This window comes from Sus scrofa, chromosome 1, assembly GCF_000003025.6.
Source record: "Sus scrofa isolate TJ Tabasco breed Duroc chromosome 1, Sscrofa11.1, whole genome shotgun sequence".
Classification (NCBI taxonomy): Eukaryota; Metazoa; Chordata; class Mammalia; order Artiodactyla; family Suidae; genus Sus; species Sus scrofa.
The window spans coordinates 204,224,655-204,246,920 of record NC_010443.5 but is presented as its reverse complement, the minus strand read 5'-3'; the positions used below and the strand labels follow the sequence as shown (position 1 = coordinate 204,246,920).

General features: G+C 38.9%; 1 protein-coding gene across 3 annotated transcripts in view; it reads left to right on the top strand.

Moving 5' to 3' along the window:
* ADAMTSL1 (ADAMTS like 1) overlaps positions 1 to 22,266 on the top strand; it is a 1,007,583-nt gene that overhangs the window by 697,316 nt on the left and 288,001 nt on the right. For all 3 annotated transcript variants that reach the window (XM_021074260.1, XM_021074267.1, XM_021074276.1), the window contains 2 exons: positions 17,578 to 17,652; positions 21,454 to 21,611. In XM_021074260.1, coding sequence (XP_020929919.1) covers positions 17,578 to 17,652; positions 21,454 to 21,611 — 233 coding nt within the window. The remainder of the gene's footprint in view (positions 1 to 17,577; positions 17,653 to 21,453; positions 21,612 to 22,266) is intronic.

The window sequence follows — 22,266 nt, the reverse complement described above, 5'->3', positions numbered from 1 at the left end:
AATATCTTTACTGAATGTGATTTTGTTCTCTTTACTTGTTGACTAGCTGGAAGAAAACATTGACCATGTATGGCAGGGGTGGGGTAGGTTATGGCTTTAGGCGGACTTGTAGGTCAAGAAAAAAAGACAGTGTGCACTGGAGAACTGTTCTGAGAAGTCAGGAAGTCCAAAAGGACTAGGCTTTGGGGACAAAGAGGGGGCAGGAAGAAAGATTAGGAACTTTTCAACCCATGAAACATTGGAGGTGCCAGCTTAGGGAACTCTCTCCATTCTCACACCCCTGCAGGCGGTGAAAAATGTGATTCTGGGAACAAAACAAAACCAAAAAAGACCCAAGCAGAGAGAATGATGAAGGGCAGGGTAAGTTAGACATTGATATAGTACATTCAGGTGAGGATTTTTTTTCCCTCTGGTCGTGTATTGGTAGTTTCTTCTGTAAGATGAAAAATTAAAGAATTTAGAAGATGAAAACCACAGAAGAATAGAGGTGTAAATCTTTCAAGGATCTCTGAAGTCAGGGCAGGTGGCTAAAAATTCAATGTTATCATTGCTATGGCTCAGGTCACTGCTGTGGCATGGATTTGATCTCTGGCCTGGGAACTTCCAAAAATTTTTTTAAATCTGAAAATTAAAAAAACAAATAAATTGGAGTTCCCACTGTGGCACAATGGGGTAGCATGTCTCTGTAGTGCCAGAACACAGGTTCCATCTCCAGCCTAGCCCAGTGGATTAAAGAATCTGGTGTTGCCACAGCTGTGGCATAGGTCACAACTACGACTCTGATCTTTTCACTAATGCAGAAATTGCTTATGTTGTGGGGTGGCCAAAAAAGGAAAAAAAAAAGTTTAAAATTAAAGATAAATTTTTTAAAAAGGTCACTTTTATAAGCTCCTTACGGAATACTAAAGACTTGAAGTCTCTCTAGTTATTGGTATCACATAGTTGAATTGGTGTTCAATATCTAGGAATCTGCCTTTGTGCAGTGAAAGTTGTGCAGCAATGTCTGAGGGTATGTTTTTGAGGTGACACTTCTTCCTTTATTCCCTTTCATGCCAACCCCCCAGCCCCTTCCTTCCTGTCCTCACAGAAAAGCCTGAATACTCTGCTCAGATTGGTGTTCCTCTTACCCTCCTCTTGAGAGGTGATCAGGGTTTTTTGGGGACAGAATCACTGGAACCAAAGGGGCGAAGCTCTGAAGGAACAAACTAAAGCAAACCGAGAGCCAGGATCTGCAAATAGATACCTCAGTGAAAAGTGCTCTCGTCAGGGCTGACAGTGGGTAGACGATATAGTGCACAACCTGACGGTGATCTATAATGACAAAATGCAATTGATTCATTTACCTTAATGCTGACGATGCCTTATGACAAAATGATTTATATCAATAAAGCCCAGCACATGCACGCACCTCACCACAATCTATAGCAGATGCTGAACCAACTGCTGCATTTATGTTTCCTCCACCCCCTGAAGAACCTTCTTCTACCTTATATTTACAGACTGTGAGGTGACCCACAGGCAGGAAAAATTAGACTGTTCTGTGGGGCCCAGTGTACTGTCCAGGTGAGCAGCTTTCCACCCGTGAAGGCCTGGAAAAGTTCTGCCAGGTCTCTCCCCTGTGCTTTGCCAAAAGTCTCTGTAAGCCAGCCCCATGCTCTCTTCAGCCTCTTTGTGCTTGGATTCCCCACACTGAACTCATTTTCTTCTGAACATATATCCAAGTTTTTTCCTTATATTCTCAAACCTCAGGGGAAGAAGGTAAAAACAGGAGAGTGGAGAAAGACCATGGTGTAAAGTGCCAGAAAAAAAAAAAAAAAAAAGAAGGAGGAGGAGGAACTTATCAAATGGCTGCCATTTGCTGATGATACAAAAGAAACTACCTTTGTGTTAAGAGACATTATTATTACCTAATACAAATATAGACAGCAGAAATAGAGCTAGATGAAGGCAGTCTTTCCCCCCTTTTGAAGAAAAGGGCTGTCTACAGATAGCATCCACCCTTTCCATTTTTCCTGGTTACTTTTTTCCTATTTCTCCAACCCAACAAAAAAAAAAAAAAAAAAAAAAAAAAAGGATCAAATTTAGCTAACATTAACTTACTTTCAATTCTTGAAAGGAAAGGCTCATTTTCTCACAAATTGTATTGGCTTGTACTGTATCATGTATTTTCCAAGTATACTCAGAATATTCTTCGATCCAGAGCCAGCCTATTGGCTATTCATTGAATGTCTCCAGCTTTGCAAACCTCTCAAATCTATTTGCATGTGTTGAAAATACCTGGGTATCCTAAAGCTCTCTCTCTCTCCCTTGAGTGGCAAGAACTAGATAAACTAATTTATATCAAGATAAAATGAAGCTCCTAAAACCTAGCTTTCCTTCTCAGACTGTGCTTATGCTGATTTATAATGGCTATGGGTAAACGTATTCTGGGACTATCATTCTAGCTCAAATATTTTGAAGTAAAGATGTTTATAATAAAACACAGGCTATATATTATGAAGCAAAACAAGATATATTTTTTAAAGAAAGCACAAAACTTTAAAGAAATTTCCACCATGCCCCAGACTTTAGGCTGTGCACTCAAACCACTCAACTATCCATTCATTCATTCAACAGTAATTTACTCATTCATTTATTCAACAACCAATATTTTGAGGGGACCTGCTGTATGCCAAGAAATTGTTTTAGATGATGGAAACAGGAAAGAACAAAGAGACAAAAGTCCATTTCTCCTCCTGGAGCTTACATACTAGTGTTAGAGACACCAAAAAATTAATTAAATGTATATGTGTCATATGGTGATAGGAGTCATGGGGAAAAGGAAACAGAGAAGGAAAAGAACCAGGGAGAGGGAGGGACTGACAGCCAAAGGTGATGGCAGTGATCACAATTTTAAATAGGTGAGTAAGAAAAGACTCACTGGTAAGATGGCATTTGAGCAAAGATCTGAGGGAGATACAGGCAGGGCATCATGCAAGAGTCAGAGGGAAGAAAATTTGAGGCATAGAGAAAAGCAAGTGCAAACATCCTGAGGTAGATATATTTTTAACATATTTCTCAAAGTGCAAAAAAACTGTGTAACTGAAGCAAAGTGAGTCTAGAGATTAGAGGAAATAATGAAAGCAGGGGGACTGTGAGGAATGGCACAGATATTGTACAATTTTTAACGACTTTGGCTTTTAGTCTGAATGAGAAAAGAAGTCACAGGATTGTGCACAGAGGAGTGTCTTCATTGGATTTATTTTATAAGGTATCATTCTATCTACTCTGTTGTAAGTGGATTATAGTGGGTCTAATTGCAGAAGTAAGAAAAGCAGTCAGGAAGCCAGGTCTTTGTATAGATGTACACTTTCATTTCTCTTAGGTAAATTCCTGGAAGTAGGAGTTCCCATCGTGGCACAGCAGAAACAAATCCGACTAGGAACCATGAGGTTGCAGATTCGTGCCCTGGCCTCGCTCAGTGGGTTAAGAATCCGGCATTGCCATGAACTGTGATGTAGGTCACAGACATGGCTCAGATCCCACATTGCTTTGGCTCTGGTGTAGGCCAGCAGCTATAGCTACGATTAGACCCCTAGCCTAGGAACCTCCATACGCTGTGGGTACAGCCCTGAAAAGACGAAAAGACCAAAAAAAAAGTAAATTCCTGGAAGTAGCATGGCTAGATGATATGATAGGTGTGTGTTTAATATTTTAAGAAACTTCCAGGCTGATTTCCTGAGTATCTTACTATTTTGCATTTCTACCAGCAATACATGAGAGTTCCACTTGCTCTGCATTCTTGTCGTCACTTGATGTTGTCAGTATTTTTTATTTTAACCATCCTGATTGGTGTGTTATGGTATCTCATCATTGTTTTAATCTGCATTTTCCTAATGGCTTAGATGATATTAGTTACCAGTTTCTACTGTAACAAATTACCACAAATTTAGTGGCATAAAACAACACAATTATGGTACAGCTCTGGAGAGTCATAAGTTTAAAGTGTGTCTTAGACTAAAATCAAGGTGTTAGCAGGACTGTGTTTCTTCTGGAGGCTCTAGGGGAGAATCCACTTTCTTTGATTTTGGTTTTCCAGCTTTTGGAAACTATCTGCAGGCCTTGGCATCTGCAAAGCCAGCAACATAGCATCTTCTAATCTTTCTGTGACTCCAACCACCTCTTCTGCCTCCCTCCTCCAGTTTAAAGAAGCCCTGTGATTACATTCAGCCTACCCAGATAACCTAGGACACTCTTTTTATTTTAAGATGAACTGATTAGCAACCTTAATTTTATCAGCAACCTTAATTCCACCTTTTTGTGTAACATAACATATCCATAGGTTCTGGGGATTAGGGTATGGACGTCTTCAGTAGGAAGAGGGGTGGAGAATTCTTCTGCTGGTCATACATGTGCTTATTTCCTCTTTGATGCCATGCTAATTCAAGTCATTTTCTAATTTATAAAAGAGGTTGTTTGGGAGTTCCCATTGTGGCTCAGCTAGTTAAGAATCTGACATAGTGTCCATGAGGATGCAAGTCCCTCCCTGGCCTCACTCAGTGGGTTAGGGATCTGGCATTACCACAAACTACAGTGTAAGTCAAAGATGTGGCTCAGGTCCAGTGTTGCTGTGGCTGTGGTGTAGCTGCAGCTGCAGCTCCAAATTGACCCCTAGCCTGGGAACTTCCATATGCCACAGTTACGGCCAATAGAATAGACTAGAATAGAATAGAACAGAACAGAATAGAACAGGTTGGTTTCCTGTTCTATTGAGTTTTAAGAGTTATTTACATATTATATTTATATATTGTATTTACATATTCTGAGTGTAAGTGTTTGATATATGATTTGAAAATATTTTCTTTCAGAAGGTACCTTCCTTTTTCAAAATGGCTTAACATTATCTTTCACAAAGCTAAACCTTTTAATTTTGATAAAGACCAGTTTATCATTTTCCTCTTTCCATGGATTGTGCACTTCATGTCATGCCTAAGAACTCTACCTAATCCCAGGTCACATAATTTTTGCCTATGTCTTCTAAAAGTGTTATAGTTTTCTATTTTACTTTTAGATCTATGTCCTATTTTCAGGTAATTTTTATATAAGTTATAAGGTTTATATCTAGGTTAAATTGTTCTTTGTATAAAGATGTCCAATTTTTCCAGGCATTTGTTGAAATGGTGATTTTATTTTCTTCCTTGAATTGCCTTTAAAACAATGGAACTAAAATCCATTGTTCATTTCTGAGTAGGTCTATTTCTGGGCTTTCTCTTCTATGAATTGATCCCTTTACCAATATCACATTGCTTACTTAGTATAAAGCTTACTATAGCTTAAAAGCAAGTGTTAAAATCAGCTACTTGAGGAGTTCCTATTGTGGCTCAGCGGGTTAAGAACCCTACTCGTATCCCTGAGGATGTGGGTTTGATCCCTGGCCTCACTCAGTGGGTTAAGGATCCAGTGTTGCTGTGAGCTGCGGCATCGGTGGCACATGCATCTTTGATCTGGTGTTGCTGTGACTCTGATTTGACCCCAACCTGGGAACTTCCATATGCCATGGGCGCGGCCCTTAAAAAAAAAAAATCAGGTACTTTGATTTCTCTAAATTTATTCTCCTTTTCAAAATCATTTTGGCTATTCTAGGAGTTCCCATCATGGCTCAGTGGAAATAAATCCGACTAGGAACCATGAGGTTGAAGGTTTGATCCCTGGCCTCACTCAGTGGGTAAAGGATCTGGTGTTCCTATGGCTCTGGTGCATTGCAGGTGTAGGTCACAGATGTGGCTCAGATCTGGCATTGCTGTGGCTCTGGTGCATTGTAGGCCGGCAGCTACAGCTCTGATTCGACCCCTAGCCTGGGAATCTCCATATGCTGTGGGTAAGCCCTAAAAAGAAAAAAAGAAAAAAAAATTTGTCTGTTCTATAGTAATTCTTTTAAAATCTTATATAAATTTTATAATTTGTCCATATATACAGAAAGCTTGCTGGGATTTTGATGATAATTTTGTTAATTCTACAGGTTGATTTGGAGAGAACTGATGTGTTTAATATGTTGAGATATTATCCTTTGAGCATTTCATGTCTATCCATTTATTTAGATCTTCTTTGGTTTTTTCATCAGTCTTTATTGGTTTTCAGCATCATATTTTGTATTTTGTATTTCAGCTTCAGTTGTATATTTCTGATTTACTCTTGGCCATGTATTTTGCAAACTTTCTGATAAGCTCACTTAATTGTTCTGAGTGTTTTTGAATTCTCTATTAGTCATCCTTGCTAGTACAGTAAGGCATAATTAGATAAGTTGTTTACAAAGAAGGATGATTTTATTTCTTCCTTTTCAATTGGTAAACTACTCATTTATTTTTTGTAAACCAGTATTTTATTTATTGCTTTACTACACTGATAAGGATGTCCAATACAATGTTGGAGAAGAAGTGGCAAAAGTAGATATTCTTACCTTACTGTCATTCTTAAGAGGGAAAGCATTCAATTTCTCACCATTGAGCACGACATCAGCTCTAGGTTTTTGTAGATGGTCTTTATTGCCTTTAGGAAATTCTCTTCCTAATTTTTGGAGCATCATGAATGGATGTTGAATTTTATCAAATGCTTTTCCTGCCTCAGTTGACATGATCTGTGAGAGTTCCTTAGATTTTTACTGTAATGTATAACATTAATTCATTTTCGAATAAAGAACTAACCTTGCATTCCTGGAATCAACTCTCCTCGGTCATGGTGTATTATTCTTTATATAGATTACTGGATTTGATTTGCCAGGAAATTGTGGGTATGTATGTTCATGAGTGATAGTTGTCCAAAGTGTTAACTGTTTTATAACATCTTTGTCTCAGTTTGGTATCAGCATGAAGCCGGCCTCATACCACAAGTTGGCAAGTGTGATCCCTTGTCTTCTCTTTAGTGGAAGAGAATGTATAGGATTGATGTTATTTCTTCTTTAAATGCTTGGTAGTAATGACCAGTGAAATTATCTGGGCCTGGAGATTTTTTTTAACTTAACTTTTTCTTTTTTCCTTTTTTTTTTTTTTTTTGGTCTTTTTTTTTTTTACTCAAATGAATTTATCACATCTGTAGTTGTATAATGATCATAACAATCTGATTTCACAGGATTTCCATCCCACAATGCAAGCACCTCCCCCGACCCCACAAACTGCCTCCTCCAGAGACCAAAATTTTTTAATATCTGTGAGTCAGCATCTGTTCTGCAAATAAGTTCAGTCTGTCCTTTTTTCAGATTCCACATGTCAGTGAAAGCATTTGATGTTGGTGTCTCATTGTATGGCTGACTTCACTTAGCATGATAGTTTCTAGGTCCATCCATGTTGCTAAAAATGCCAGTATTTCATTCATTTTAATGGCTGAATAATATTCCATTGTGTATATGTAGCACATCTTCTTGATCCACTCCTCTGTTGATGGACATTTAGGTTGTTTCCATGTTTTGGCTGTTGTAAATAGTGCTGCAATGAACACTGGAGTACATGTGTCTTTGCAAGCCATGGTTTTCTCTGGATAGATGCCCGGGAGTGGGATTACTGGATCAAATGGTAGTTCTATGTTTAGTTTTCTGAGGCATCTCCATACTGCTTTCCACAGTGGTTGCACCAATTTACAATCCCACCAACAGTGTACTAGGGTTCCTTTTTCTCCACAGCCTCTCCAGCACTATTGTTTGTAGAATTTTTGATGATGGCCATTCTGGCTTGTGTCAGGTGGTACCTCAGAGTGGTTTTGATTGGCATTTCTCTAATAGTGAGTGATGTTGAACATCTTTTCATGTGTTTTTTTGACCATCTGTATGTCTTCTTTGGAGAATTGTCTGTTTAGATCTTCTGCCCATTTTTGATGGGGTTTTTTGTTTTTTTGGTATGGAGCTGTAGGAGGTGTTTATAAATTTTGGAGATGAATTCCTTGTCAGTTGATTCACTTGCAAAGATTTTCTCCAATTCTGTGGGTTGTCTTTTCATTTTGTTTAGGGTTTCCTTTGCTGTGCTGCAGAAACTTTGAAGTTTGATTAGGTCCCATTTGTTTATTTTTGTTTTTATTTTCAATACTCTAAGAGGTGGATCTGAGAAGATGTTGCTGTGGTTTATGTCAGAGAGTGTTTGGCCTATGTTTTCCTCTAAGAGTTTTGTAGTATCTGGTCTTAAATCTAGGTCTTTAATCCATTTGGAGTTTATTTTTGTGTATGGTGTTAGGGAGTGTTCTAATCTCATTCTTTTCCATGTGGCTGTCTGGTTTTCCCAGCACCACTTATTGAACAAGCTGTCCTTTCTCCATTGAATATCCTTTCCTCCTTTGTCATAGATTAGTTTGGCTGTAGGTGTGTGGGTTTCATTCTGGGCTTTCTCTCCTGTTCCACTGATCTGTATGTCTGTCTTTGTGCCAGTACCATACAGTTTTGATGATTGTTGCTTTGTAGTATAGTCTGAAATGAGGGAGCCTGCTTCCTTCAGCTTCATTTTTCTTTTTCAGGATGTCTCTGGCTATTCTGGGTCTTTTGTGCTTCCAAACAAACTTTAACATATTTTGTTCGAGTTCTGTGAAAAATGTCCATGGTAATTTGATAGGGATTGCATTGAATCTGTAGATTGCCTTAGGTAGTAGAGTCATTTTGATAATATTAACTCTTCCAATCCAGGAGCATGGTATATCTTTCCATCTATTTGTGTCGTCTTTGATTTCTTTCATCAGTGTCTTATAGTTTTCAGAGTACAGGTTTTTGTCTCTTTAGGTAGGTTTACTCCTAGGTATTTTATTCTTTTGGATGTGATGGTACATGGGATTGCTTCCCTAATTTCTTTTTCTGCTCTTTCATTGTTAGGGTATAGAAATGCCGTCAATTTCTGTGTATTAATTTTGTATCCTGCGACTTTGCCAAATTTGTGGATGAGCTCTAACAGTTTTCTGGTTGAGTCTTTAGGGTTCTCTAGGTATAGTATCATGTCATCTGCAAATAGTGATAGTTTTACTTCTTCCTTTCCAATTTGCTTCTTTTCCTTTTATTTCTTTTAATTCTCTGATTGCTGTGGCTAGGACTTCCAGAACTGAGTTGAAGAGTAGTGGTGCAAGTGGACATCCTCATCTCAGCAGGAATTCTTTCAGCTTTTCACCATTGAGCATGATGTTTGCTGTGGGTTTGTCATATATGGCCTTTATCAGATTGAGGTAGGTTCCCTGTATGTCAACTTTCTGAAGTGTTTTTATCAGAAATTGGTGTCAAAGGCTATTTTGTCAAAGGCTTTTTCTGCTTCTATTGAGAGGATCATATGGTTTTGATGCTTCAGTTTGTTAATGTGGTGTATCATACTGATGGATTTGTGGATATCAAAGAACCCTTGCATCCCTGGGATAAATCCCACTTGATCATGGCATACAATCCTTTTAATGTATTGTTGGATGTGGTTTGCTAGTATTTTGTTGAGGATTTTTGCAACGATGTTCATCAGTGAAATTGGCCTATAGTTTTCTTTTTTTGTGGAGTCTTTGTCTGGTTTTGGTACCAGGGTGATGGTGGCCTCATAGGATGACTTTGGGAGTATCCCCTCCTCTGCAATTTTTTGAAATAGTTTCCGAAGGAGAGGTGTTAGCTCTTCTCTAAATGTTTGATAGAATTCTCCTGTGAAGCCATCTAGTCCTGGACTTTTCTTTGTTGGAAGTTTTTAAATCACAGTTTCAATTTCAGTTCTTCTGATGGATCCATTCATCTTTTCTATTTCATCTTGGTTTAGTCTTGGAAGATTGTACTTTTCTAAGAATTTGTCCATTTCTTCTAGGTTTTCCATGTTATTGGCATATAGTTGCATATAGTAGTCTCTTATGATCCTTTGTATTTCTGTGATGTCCATTGTTACTTCTCCTTTTTCATTTCTAATTTTATTGATTTGAGTCCTCTCTCTTTTTTGCTTGATACGTCTGGCTAGGGGTTTATCAATTTTGTTGATCTTGTCAAAGAACCAGCTTTTCATTTCATTGATCTTTTCTATGGGTTTCTTTGTTTCTATTTCATTGATTTCTGCTCTGATCTTTATGATTTCTTTCCTTCTACTAACTTGAGGTCTTGTCTGTTCTTCTCGCTCGAGCTGCTTTAGATGTAAAGTTAGGTTGTTTTTTTGAGCTTTTTCTTGTTTCCCGAGGTGGGCTTGTATTGCTATAAACTTTCCTCTTAGAATAGCTTTTGCTGCATCCCATAGGTTTTGGAGTGTCACATCTTCATTGTCATTTGCTTCTAGGTATCTTTTTAACTTCCTCTTTGATTTCTTCCGTGATCCATTGGTCGTTTAGTAGCATGTTGTTTAGTCTCCACGTGTTTGTGTTTTTTGAAGTTTTTTTCTTGTTGTTGGATGTCCAGTTGTAGAGTGTTGTGGTCAGAAAAGATGCTTGATATGATTTCAATTTTCTTAAAGTGACTGAGGTTGGATTTGTAGCCCAGGATGTGATCAATCTTAGAGAATGTTCCACGTGCACTTGAGAAGAATGTGTATTCTGTTGCTTTGGGATGGAATGTCCTATAGGTATCTATGAAGCCCATCTGGTTTAATGCATGATTCAGGGCCTGTGTTTCCTTTCTGATTTTTCTGTCTGGTTGATCTGTCCATTGCTGTCAGTGGGGTGTTGAAGTCCCCGACTATGATTGTGTTATTGTCGATTTCTCCTTTTAAGGTTGTTAGCAGTTGCCTTATATATGGTGGTGAACCTGTGTTGGGTGTGTAGATATTTAAAATTGTTATATCTTCTTCTTGGATGGATCCTTTGATCATTATGTAATGTCCTTCTTTGTCCCTTAAAATAGTCTTCATTTTCAAGTCTATTTTGTCTGATATGAGTATTGCTACTCAGCTTTCTTTTGATCCCCGTTTGCATGAAATATGTTCTTCCATCCTCTCACTTTCAATTTGTGTGTGTCCCTAAAAAAGCAAAGTGGGTCTCTTGAAGACAGCATATATATGGGTCTTGTTTTTTATATCCATTCAGCAAGTCTGTGTCTTTTGGTTGGGACGTTTAGTCCATTAACATTTAAGGTAATTATTGATATGTATGTTCTTATTGCCATTTTATTAACTGCTTTGGGTTTGTTTTTGCTGCTCTTTTTTCTTCCCTTCTTCTCTTGTTCTTTTCTGCCTATAGAAGTTCTTTTAGTATTTGTTGTAAGGCTGGTTTAGTGTTGGTGAATTCTCTCAGCTTTTGCTTATCTGTGAAGGTTTTGATTTCTCCTTCAAATCTGAATGAGAGCCTTGCTGGGTAGAGTAATCTTGGCTGGAGGTTTTTTCCTTTCATCATGTTAAGTATATCATGCCACTCCCTTCTGGCCTGCAGAGTTTCTGTTGAAAGATCTGCCGATAACCTTATTGGGGTTCCCTTGTATGTTATTTGTTTCTTTTCCCTAGCTGCTTTCAGTATTTTCTCGTCTTTAATTTTGGTCAGTTTGATTAATATGTGTCTTGGGGTGTTCCTCCTTGTGTTTATTTTATATGGTACTCATTGTGCTTCCTGGATTTGAGTGAGTGATTCCTTCCCCATGTTAGGGACATTTTCAGCTATTATCTCTTGGAATATGTTTTCTGTCTCCTTTGCTCTCTCTTCTCCTTTTGGCACCCCTATGATACGGATGTTGGTGTGTTTAATGTTGTCCCAGAGTTCTCTGAGACTCTCTTCATTTCTTTTCAATCCTTTTTCTCTTTTCTGTTCTGCATCCGCAGTTTCCACTAATCTGTCCTCCACCTCGCTTATTTGTTCTTCTGCCTCCTGTATCCTGCTGTTGGCTGCTTCTAGTGAATTTTTTATTTCCGTTATTGTATTTTGCATCTCTTCTTTTTTTTTTTCTTTTTTTTTTATTTTATTTTCCCACTGTACAGCAAGGGGTTCAGGTTATCCTTACATGTATACATTACAATTACAGTTTTTCCCCCACCATTTCTTCTGTTGCAACATGAGTATCTAGACATAGTTCTCAATGCTATTCAGCGGGTGCATCTCTTCTTGTTTAAGTTTTATATCTTGTATCTCTTTGGTCAGTGTTTCCTGTAAGTTATCCATCTTTGCCTCCAGTTTATTTCCAATGTCTTGCATCTTCTTCAGCATCAACAATCTAAAGGCCTTTTCTTGGAGGCTTAGAATCTCCTCCTTGCTTAGCTGATTTTCTGGGGTTTTTCCTTTCTCCCTCATCTGAGTTATAGTTCTCTGTCTTTTCATGTTTGTAGGTTTTTGGTGTAGTGACCTTTTTACAGATAATAGAGTTGTAGTGTCTCTTACTTCTGGTGTCTGCCCCCCTGTGGCTGAAGTCAGTATGGGGGGCTTGCTGTAGGCTTCCTGATGGGAGGGGCTGATGCCTCCGCACTGGTAGGTGGAGCTGATTCTAATCCCTGTGGTGGGTGGGGCTTAGTCTCTGGATGGGATTAGAGGCAGCTGTGTGCCTGAGGGGTCTTTAGGTAGCCTGTTTACTGTGGGGCAGGGCTGTGATCCCACCTGGATTGTTGTTTGCCCTGGGGCTTCTCAGCACTGACTGAAGGGTGGGGCCAGATTTTCCCAAAATGGCCACCTCCAGGGAAACACATGCTGATGGATATTCCCAAGAGCTCTGCTTTTATGTCCTTCCCTCACAACAAGGCACATTCACCCCTGTTTTCCCAGGATGTCCTCCAAGAACTGCAGTCAGGTTTGACCCAGATTCCTATGGAGACTTTGCTCTGCCCTGGGATCCAGTGTACGTGAAACTCTGTGTGTGCCTCTTAAGAATGGGGTCTCCGTTTCTCCCAGTCCCGTGGAGCTCCTGCACAGAAGCCCCACTGGCCTTCCGTGACAGACGCTCCAGGGGCTCTTTCTCCCTGTGCCAGATCCCCACACCTGAAAGTTTGATGTGGGGCTCAGAACTCTCACTCCTGTAGGTGAGTCTCTGTGAACCAGTTAGTTTCCAGTCTGTGGAGCTTCCCACCCGGGAGGTATGGGGTGTTTATATCATGAAATTGCCCCTCCTACCTCTTGATGTGTCCTCTTCTTTTTCTTCTGGAGTAGTATATCTTTTTTAAGGTTTCCGGTCCATTTGGGTGAAGAATGCTCAGTCTTTAGTTGTGCATTTTGTTGTTTTTAGGAGAGAAGTTGAGCTCCAGCCCTTCTATTCCGCCATCTTAATCCCGTCTCTCCTTTGACTTTACCTTTTCAACATATGAAATCAAATTATATTGCTATTTTAATGTCTTCTCTGTGCTTTGAGTGATCAATTTTTCTTTTTAAGTACAGGGTGTATTTTGGGGGTGTTTCTTTCCACGCTCCGTAATTTTTTTTACCTAATTTCAGACATTGCAAACTTTATCTTCTTGGATACTAGATATTTTTGTATTCCTATGAGTATTCTTGAGTTTTGTTCTTAAGTTATTTGGAATCAGTTTGGTCCTTTGGGGTCATAAAATATGGTAGACAGGACCAAAGCCATATCTGTATTAGTGGCAATTGTGCCTTACTACTGAGACAAGATGCCTCTAAGTACTCGATGTCTGGTGAATTATTAAGTTTTCCTGCCTGGCAAATAGGATAAGATACTATTCCCAGTCCTATATATATGGGATCTATATAGTGTGGTCCTTCTCCTGGCTTCATGTTGTTTTTTCACATGCATGTCCTGATTAGTATGTTTAAGCTGCTGGATACCTAAAGGGGATGCTCTTAAATCTCCAGAGTCATCCTTGTGTCACTCTCTCCCCTCTAGACACAGAGAAGTAATCTGTACTTCAAACTATAGCCACCTTGATCTCTTTGGACTCATACTCATACCTTTGTCTCTTCAACTCAGAGGATCCTCCAGGCTCTATCCAAGCTCCCACTTCCTGAGCCATGGCCTGGAATGTCTTCCAAGGTAGAAGGCTGGAGCAGTGTTAAGGTTTGCCTCATGTTGCCTGAATCTCAGGAATCACTGTCCTTTGCTTGATATCCAGTGTCTTGAAAGCCAATGTTTCATATCATATCATATCTTCTGACTTTTTCATTGTTTCAAGAAGGAGATTAAGCCTGGGCCCTATGACTTCATCTTGACAGGGAGCAGAAGTCTTTTTTTTTTGCTTTTTAAGGTAGCACCTGCAGCATATAGAGGTTCCCAGGCTATGGGTTGAATCAGAGCTACAGCTGCTGGCCTACGCCAGAGCCACAGCAACACCAGATCTGAGCTGCATCTGCAACTTACACCACAGCTCACGGCAACACTGGATCCTTAACCCACTGGATCAAATCCACAACCTTATGGTTACCAGTCAGATTCATTTCCACTGGCCACAGCAGAAACTCCATGAAAGCAGAAGTCTTGATGCTGGGTTCTTAATTCAGGCTTGCAGTTATGTAGAGTTAGCTTGCTTTGGGCTCCCACTTCGGGAATATTGTAGAGCACTACTGATTCCTCATCTCCCTCCATTCCCACAACTATTGGATTCCAAGGATTTAAATAGTGTGTTTCACTAATGTCTTGGAATCTTCTTCCAAGCCACTGACACCTGTTTTGCAAGCTTGATTTTTTGCCTGTTTTGCTGTTGGCACCTGTGAGAGAGAATATAAATATTGATTGTGAGGTGCATTCTGATTTTATATATGCTAAATTTTGAAAAGTTGTTCCTCAAAGAATCAATTAAGTACCAACTCGAAGACTAGCTTCTTATCAACGTGCAGCAAATAAAATTAGTTTTTTTCCTATCTTGCTTTTTGTCAAATGAAAAGTCCCATACCTTAAAGTATGTTATGAGATTTATCTACTGATGTTTATAGATGATAACATAAGGAAAGGTTGCCCTGGGTAAACACATTGGGAACACAGTGGGTTACATTGTGTAGAATGGATTTCTTTGGATAAGGGGTCTTAAGAAACTAATTAATGCACTTGGGAATCTCCATGATTAGGTTATAGTATGTTATATTTCCTTGCATGTTTTAACTTAGATACCTTTCTCAGGAAACATTTTGTAGGGCTAGTGCTTTGTCATCTTCATCACTGATTTTGTGGTATGTAGTATGCAACCTAACACTAGGAGACACTCAGAAAATTATCTTGGGTTAAAATAATGAAGTTTCTGATTGCCTGATGACCTTCCAGTTGCCCGCTAGCTCTTTACAAACCAAAGAAGAATAGTCCATGACTCTTCCTGCCCCTGGTGTACTTCTGACTCTTCAGGTTGGCACCAGCCTGAGGTCTTTGCACTCCTCTTTTACCTGGAAATTGCTGGAGGTCATCTGGAGACATTGCATTCTCACCTGGTCTGTTCTCTCCTACCCAATAACCTTCTAGAAGGTTATCCTACCCAATAACCTTCTAGGCCCTTGGGGAGTATACGAAGGCCACTGTATCATTCAAAAGCTAGGGTTGATGCCTCAGTGTGGAGAATGTGAGTCACTTCTCAACAGAACATGCCCTGAGCCATGTGGGAATCAGAAGACCATTGCCAAGCCTGGCAGGGCAAAACAGAAAGCTTTCCTTTGTCTTGCACTTGACTTGATCTGTGGATAAACAGACTTTCTATTTCTAGAAAGTCCATTGTTTTAACTGCTTTGAGTTTCTTTTGTGAGATTAAAAACGCTTGTCTTTATGCAGGTCATTTAAACTATGCAGGCCCATTCTGAACATTTGATGTTCCTTTTCTATATCCCCGTTACATATTTTATTCTTATATGCCACAAACTCTTAGCTATCCAAAATTCAACCTTTTCTTCAACAATTCCTGACATTAAAAACAGCCAGAAGTTTGTACTGTGAGTTGACTATTCAATATTATAGAAAACTTGATAAATGTAACCTTTTAGGGAAGGAATTGAGAGCATATGATTTTTCTTTCTCATTCAGTTGGCTGTGCACTAGGGGCCTTGAGGTAGTTAAAATCATCAAAATAAACAGTATTTCAGTTCCTGTCCTTAAGGAGACTTGGAATAGAGAGAGAGAAAAGATGATATTTACAAAATACTGTGTTTCAGGCTATATATATCTATATATAATATACATATCTATAGCCATAGCCGTATGTGTTCATACAATATTATGAGGTAAGTGTTGTTTTCCCTGTTTTAAAAACAGAGGAACTAAGGATAAAGGAAGTTAAGGAACTTATGAGATTCATTTATGAAATTTAAATTCTTCCAAAGGCAGGATGATAGTGTTAAGTTTCAGAGAAATAACACCTTATGTTTACATGGCACTGAAGAATTTCACTTTCAACCTAAATCATTCTGTTTACATACCTTTTGGGATTCTTTTACTTAAATGAAATTCTAGGAATAGGATGGCAGGGTATAATATTGTAAAGATATATGTAGAACAGAGAATCCCACAGAGCTTCTGAATGTGCTGGTGAGTTTACAAATATGTGCCTTTCCCTTGCTTTCTGGAATGCCTTCCTGTTTTTTGACCTTGGGTTTACTTCTCAGAGGCTTTATGTCTTGGTCGTAAAATTGAGATGGTAGCATCTTTTTTGCCCATATTACAAGTTTGGGTGAAGGAATAAACAGTATAATTTAGGTGAAAGTGAAACATTTCCGTGCATGTAAATATAAAGTATATCTTGTCACAAATGGAGTTCTAAATAAGAACGCCTGTGATGCATTTGGGATGCATGTAACACCTCTAATTTTTTCACAAATGTATGTTTGGGGATTGCTTTTAATGAATTTAGGCTCAGTTTTCAAGTAGGATGAAAATTAATTCATTTTAAAATGGTCTGTAATACAATCTTTTTTAATTTTCAAAATAAAGAGGGTGCGTGGAGAGAATGAGACACTTCCTATATACATATATATTATTAGATGTAGACAGTGTGAAGGATATTAAAGAACTGGAAAGCATGATCTCTGCCCTGGAAAGATTAAAAAACACAAATGTGTTGTCTTCTATTCTTATCTGCCCTATTCATCCAAGACAGTTACTTTGCTAGAAAGAAGTCCAAATTTTGATGTAGTAAAGTCCTCCTTTGAACATTAGAATATATTTTCTGGAGTTTCCGTCGTGGCACAGTGGTTAACGAATCCGACTGGGAGCCATGAGGTTGCGGGTTCGGTCCCTGCCCTTGCTCAGTGTGTTAAGGATCCGGCGTTGCCGTGAGCTGTGGTGTAGGTTGCAGACGCGGCTCGGATCCTGCGTTGCTGTGGCTCTGGCGTAGGCCGGTGGCTACAGCTCCGATTCGACCCCTAGCCTGGGAACCTCCATATGCCGTGGGAGCGGCCCAAAGAAATAGCAAAAAAGACAAAAAAAAAAAAGACTGTTAAAAAAAGAATATATTTTCTTTTTGTAATTCCACACAACTTCTTCAATCGAGAGAAATTTGAGAATAAAAGATCAGGTTTTAAAATCAGAAATGGAAGTTTGCAATCAAAATTCATGATTTAAAAAAAAAAAAGCCAGATTCCCCATGAGCTAGCTAGTGACCAGCTTTTTTGGCATATTTTATTTTGAAGAAAGTAGAAAATTTTATTACCACATATTGATGTTCACATCTCAAACACTTTTTAAAAAGATTATCGTTTGGAGACATATGTAAGTCAGTACCTCTGTGGAGGAGACAGTCAATAATTTTGTATCAAAATGATGTGCTTTTAAGATTTTGCTTTGTTTCTCTCTAGTGGATGACACAGTGGTTGCCATTCCCTATGGAAGCAGACATATTCGCCTTGTCTTAAAAGGACCTGATCACTTGTGTAAGTAAACTCAGTTGTTCTCCTTTGAGTATTTTAGTCATTATTATTATTGTTTGTCCCAAAGAAGTTTAACATTCAGAGATTCAAATCTTAGTCCTACATCATAATATGATATTTTGAGTGCTTCTACTTATCTTTTGGTTGCCTGAGGAGATAGCAGAAACCTTTGTGGTAATTACCTATAACTACAGTCATGCTGAAAAACACAAAATAGATGCTCCCAATAGGTTGTTCATGAGTTGAGCACATGTTTTTGATTTTGTGAATATTACTTCTCATTCCTGCTCTTCTTCCTCCAATCAAGCTCAATCTTTTTCTTGCCTCACCTCTTTTTCTTCTTCTTCCCAAGCTTTGTTCCCTCTCCTTCATTCTTTCTCTTTTTATTCCAACTATTCTGTTCCATTCCTTTATCTATTTATGGAAATGTAGCAACACCAAACAGTCTTAGCCCCATGGCATTTGAAGAAAACCATGCAGTATGATTAAGTATCCCATGTATTAAAAATAATTTAAGACTCAAACATCTTAAAAATAGCTATTGGGATTCAGGATGGAAGGGTTATTATAACCCCGAAGATCAAATGGCATCATGGCATCACCAGAGTTTGTGCCAGAATTGATCTTCAGTCATGCCAATCCAGCAGTACACAGCCACATCTTTTTTTAAATTTTTTTTAATAATGATTTTTATTTTTTCCATTATAGCTGATTTACAGTGTTCTGTCAATTTTCTACTGCACATCAAGGTGACCCAGTCATACGTACATGTATACATTCTTTTTTCTCACGTTATCATGCTCCATCATAAGTGACTAGATATAGTTCCCAATGCTATATAGCAGGATCTCGTTGCTTATCCATTCCAAAGGCAATAGCTTGCATCAGACACATCTTTTTATTATCACTATTTAGTGTTTATTAGATGTCAACCTGTTAGATTACAGGCTGTAAACCAGGGAGGGGGTAGAAGAGGATGTGCTAGTATTTGCTGTTCACTGAAATACTTTGCTTCAGCTGGTCCCATGAGCATTTCTGATCTCCTCCGCTCTGATTGCTCCTAGCTTCCTTGAAAGTCATTTATCATCTTCTGCTTTCTTCCCTCCCACATACATGCCTTAAAAACCAATTTAGGTAGCAAGCATTATCTTTTGGCAATTGGATTATAAATGAAATCATTCCAGAAAGATAAACAAAGAGGGAGACAAATTGGGGCCTGTGAAAGTTCAGACAGCCTACTGAATTCTTTCAAAAAATAAAAATAAATACATTTCATGGGAAAGGTAGGATTTAAGAGGTCATGTGAAGTGGAGGAATAAATAAGGTACAGTTCAGGCAGAGTCAAAAGATGCTGATAAGTCACCTTATATGGATCCAAGCCCTTTTCCAACCCTGACCAACCCAGAAATATATATTGTTCCCATGCCAGAAGATGATATATGTGTGTACACTATTACCATTCAAATGATTTGTTTTTTCCCTTGAGAATTAGACAGAATTAACTGCTGGTATAAGAACCTCAGTCAAAATCAGTATTTTTCTGAACAGTGACAGGCTAAAATAAAACAAGCAGACCAAGACTATTACCAAGTGGGGGACTTAGTCCTCAATGCAAAAGAAAAGAACCCGAAGGAATATATATAAGAGGAAAATTCATTTTTATAAATGTATTAGCCTCCAAGATTTCCTAAGTATGTGATCACTAAGAAGCTGAAGAATTGGCCTTATTTGGTTTAATTGCTCCAAGGATTTGATAGGTAAAGCCTCAGATGCTATTCATGGATGATGAAACGCAAAATGGAATTTGCTTTTTCCCCCAACAGACATATTATTGATAACAGATGTATAGCTGAGGAAGCTTCTATTTTGTTTTTGTATTTGGAATGTAATTTAGCAAAATGTATGTGTGAGTAAGTGATGCCTTATTTATCTTGCAGCCCTTTTGCCCTTCACTCCCAGAAGCTGGCCCAATATGGGACCAACCTTAAATGTTTAGAGCCAAACACCAAACCAGAACAAATGTAGGCAATCTCTCCAGGCCGAGGTCATCATTTTTTTTTTAGGGCCACACCCATGGAAGATGGAAGTTCCTAGGCTAGGGGTCAAATTGGAACTATAGCTGCTGGCCTAGGCCATAACCACAGCAACGCCAGATCCAAGCCGAGTCTGTGACCTACACCACAGCTCATAGCAACACCCAGTCCCCGACCCACTAAGTGAGGCCAGGGGTCAAACCTGCATCTTCGTGGATACTAGACGGATTTGTTTCCACTGGGCCACAATGGGAACTCCCCCCTGTTCATCTTTAATCAGAGATACCTTGGGAAGGACAGCTGAGAGCACTGCCAGTGAAAGTAAATCGGGTACTCAGAGTTTTAAGAGTTTTCCAAAACTGAGTTAATTTATGTCCTAGAAATACTTCCACGATGAGTGCAAATACAGGGAAGGGAGCTGGAGGAGTAAAATAGAGGAAGGAGATACAAATGCTCTCCTTTGATGACAACAACTATGGTTCTCCCACTCCACCATTCTCTCCATGTGCCTGGTATCCTTCTGTGAGGGCCTTTCTGCACCGGGGTGGGCAGGGGGCAGGGGAAGCAGAGGGAGGGAAGCCAGATCTACACCCAAAGAGGGGCTGCACTGCTTCATATGAGGGGCATAGGGATTTAGTTGGACACCAACCTTTTCCACTTGTTGGTATTCCTTCTAGCAGAGAACTTGAAGTAGGCAACATCTAGAATAACTGAGTGAAAATCATTAGGTACCTTAGTACCTCCAGAGACCTTAAAATTGCCCAGAATTGTCCTTAACCCCCCAAACCCTAATCTGCAAAACATATAAGAGAGGCGTCATTCTGATTATGTATGGGGGTAGAAGCTGCAGAGCCCTACCCAGGCACCCCACATTTCTGCTAGAGAATCCCTGCCAAAACCAAGGGTCTTTGTGCAAGTTTTAGAAACCTTTGCTAGACTCAATCTATCTATATTCCTTCCTGCAGCAGGCAGTTATTCTAAATCACCTCTTAATCACATGAGAATTTAACCTGATTTGAAATATATGTCATAATTACCCTCATGCCCTGCATGCTCTGATTTCCTAAAACAAAAGATGCCTCCTAGGCTTCATCATTGGGTGGATTCAGATCACAATGCACCAGGAAACAAGTTCTTCTCTCTGTTTGAAGTTCTTATGAAATATCATATACATACACAAGACTGAATAAAATAATAAAAAGAGTTTTAAAAAGCCAGAGAAGGAAAATAAGTTATTTTCCTGTCCTTACATCTCTATAGTTTCCTCACCTTGAGCAATAATACACATGCAGTAAGTAACCAGAAAGTGTAAATAAATAAAGGTAGTGCATGAATATGAAATCACACAGTAAGTGCTGCAGGAACTCAAAGAAGAATCCTGGGTCTCACAGAGGAAACTACTATATTCTAAACCGAGGCCCATAAAAACCCAAATCAATAAAATATGTATGGGAGATGGTTTAGTCAAAGGAATAAGACTGCCGTAAAGTCAGGTACCCAAATGAAGTTGAGGGAATCATAGATTTTTTGACAGAGAGCCTTGAATACTTGGCTAGTAAGTTTTTAGTAATTTCATTTGCTGCATAAATTCCTGCATGACCCAGAAGTGCCTATATATTTTGTTTCCATCACGCTTCAATTGTGTCAGTCATATTAAGAATGATAGTTCTCCCTTACACAGCTCTAGACTCTGTTGCAGAATGTGCTTGCATGTGGTCTATGGTCGCCCTGGGAACATCTTTCTCTCCTCTTCATGTGTTTGATTATGTAGATCTGGAAACCAAAACCCTACAGGGGGCTAAAGGTGAAAACAGTCTCAGCTCTACAGGCATCTTTCTTGTGGACAATTCTAGTGTGGACTTCCAGAAGTTTCCAGACAAAGAGATACTGAGAATGGCTGGACCACTTACAGCAGATTTCATTATCAAGGTGAGCCCATTTAGGTACCTTGTTTTTGAGCTACATCCAAACTGATGTTACTAATAATCCCCTGAAGAGAGAAGAACTTTAGGTTTTGACATAGATTTGGAAAGCTTGGTAAAAAGGAAATGTTTAATTCAAGGGTGTTGAGCTACATCCTAGACTTTATAAGAACATGCAATAATTTTAAGTTTACAGAGAAAAAATATTTATGTATATTTGTGTTTGGGTGAGTTAATAAAAAGATCCCGCTCAAAAAGCCAAAATATCATTAGTAGAGGGATATGACCATCATTAAAACAAGTTAGGATATAGTCATTGACTCATATAAGGTGTCCTCAGTCAAAGAGAAAGACAAATTAATGATCCATAGACTTGGTCATGCTTCCAATTGCAAGCTCTGTTTTCTCTTGTCCTGGCAACAAGACCATGTTGTTTCCTTCCATAAGAGCTTCTCTACCTTTCAAGGTAATATAAAACACATTGCTGGAAGCAACATACACATTCTGTAGTAAAAATGCACACACTAGAAGTATGTTTGGGAATCACAATAAAATCAAACATATATTTTTCCTTCAGTAGGTCAAAAGGACCTGAAGGATTTCAGCTGTAAAGCTGTAAAACTTGTCATGTGTCCAGGACTTCATAAATTTTTCATCATGGG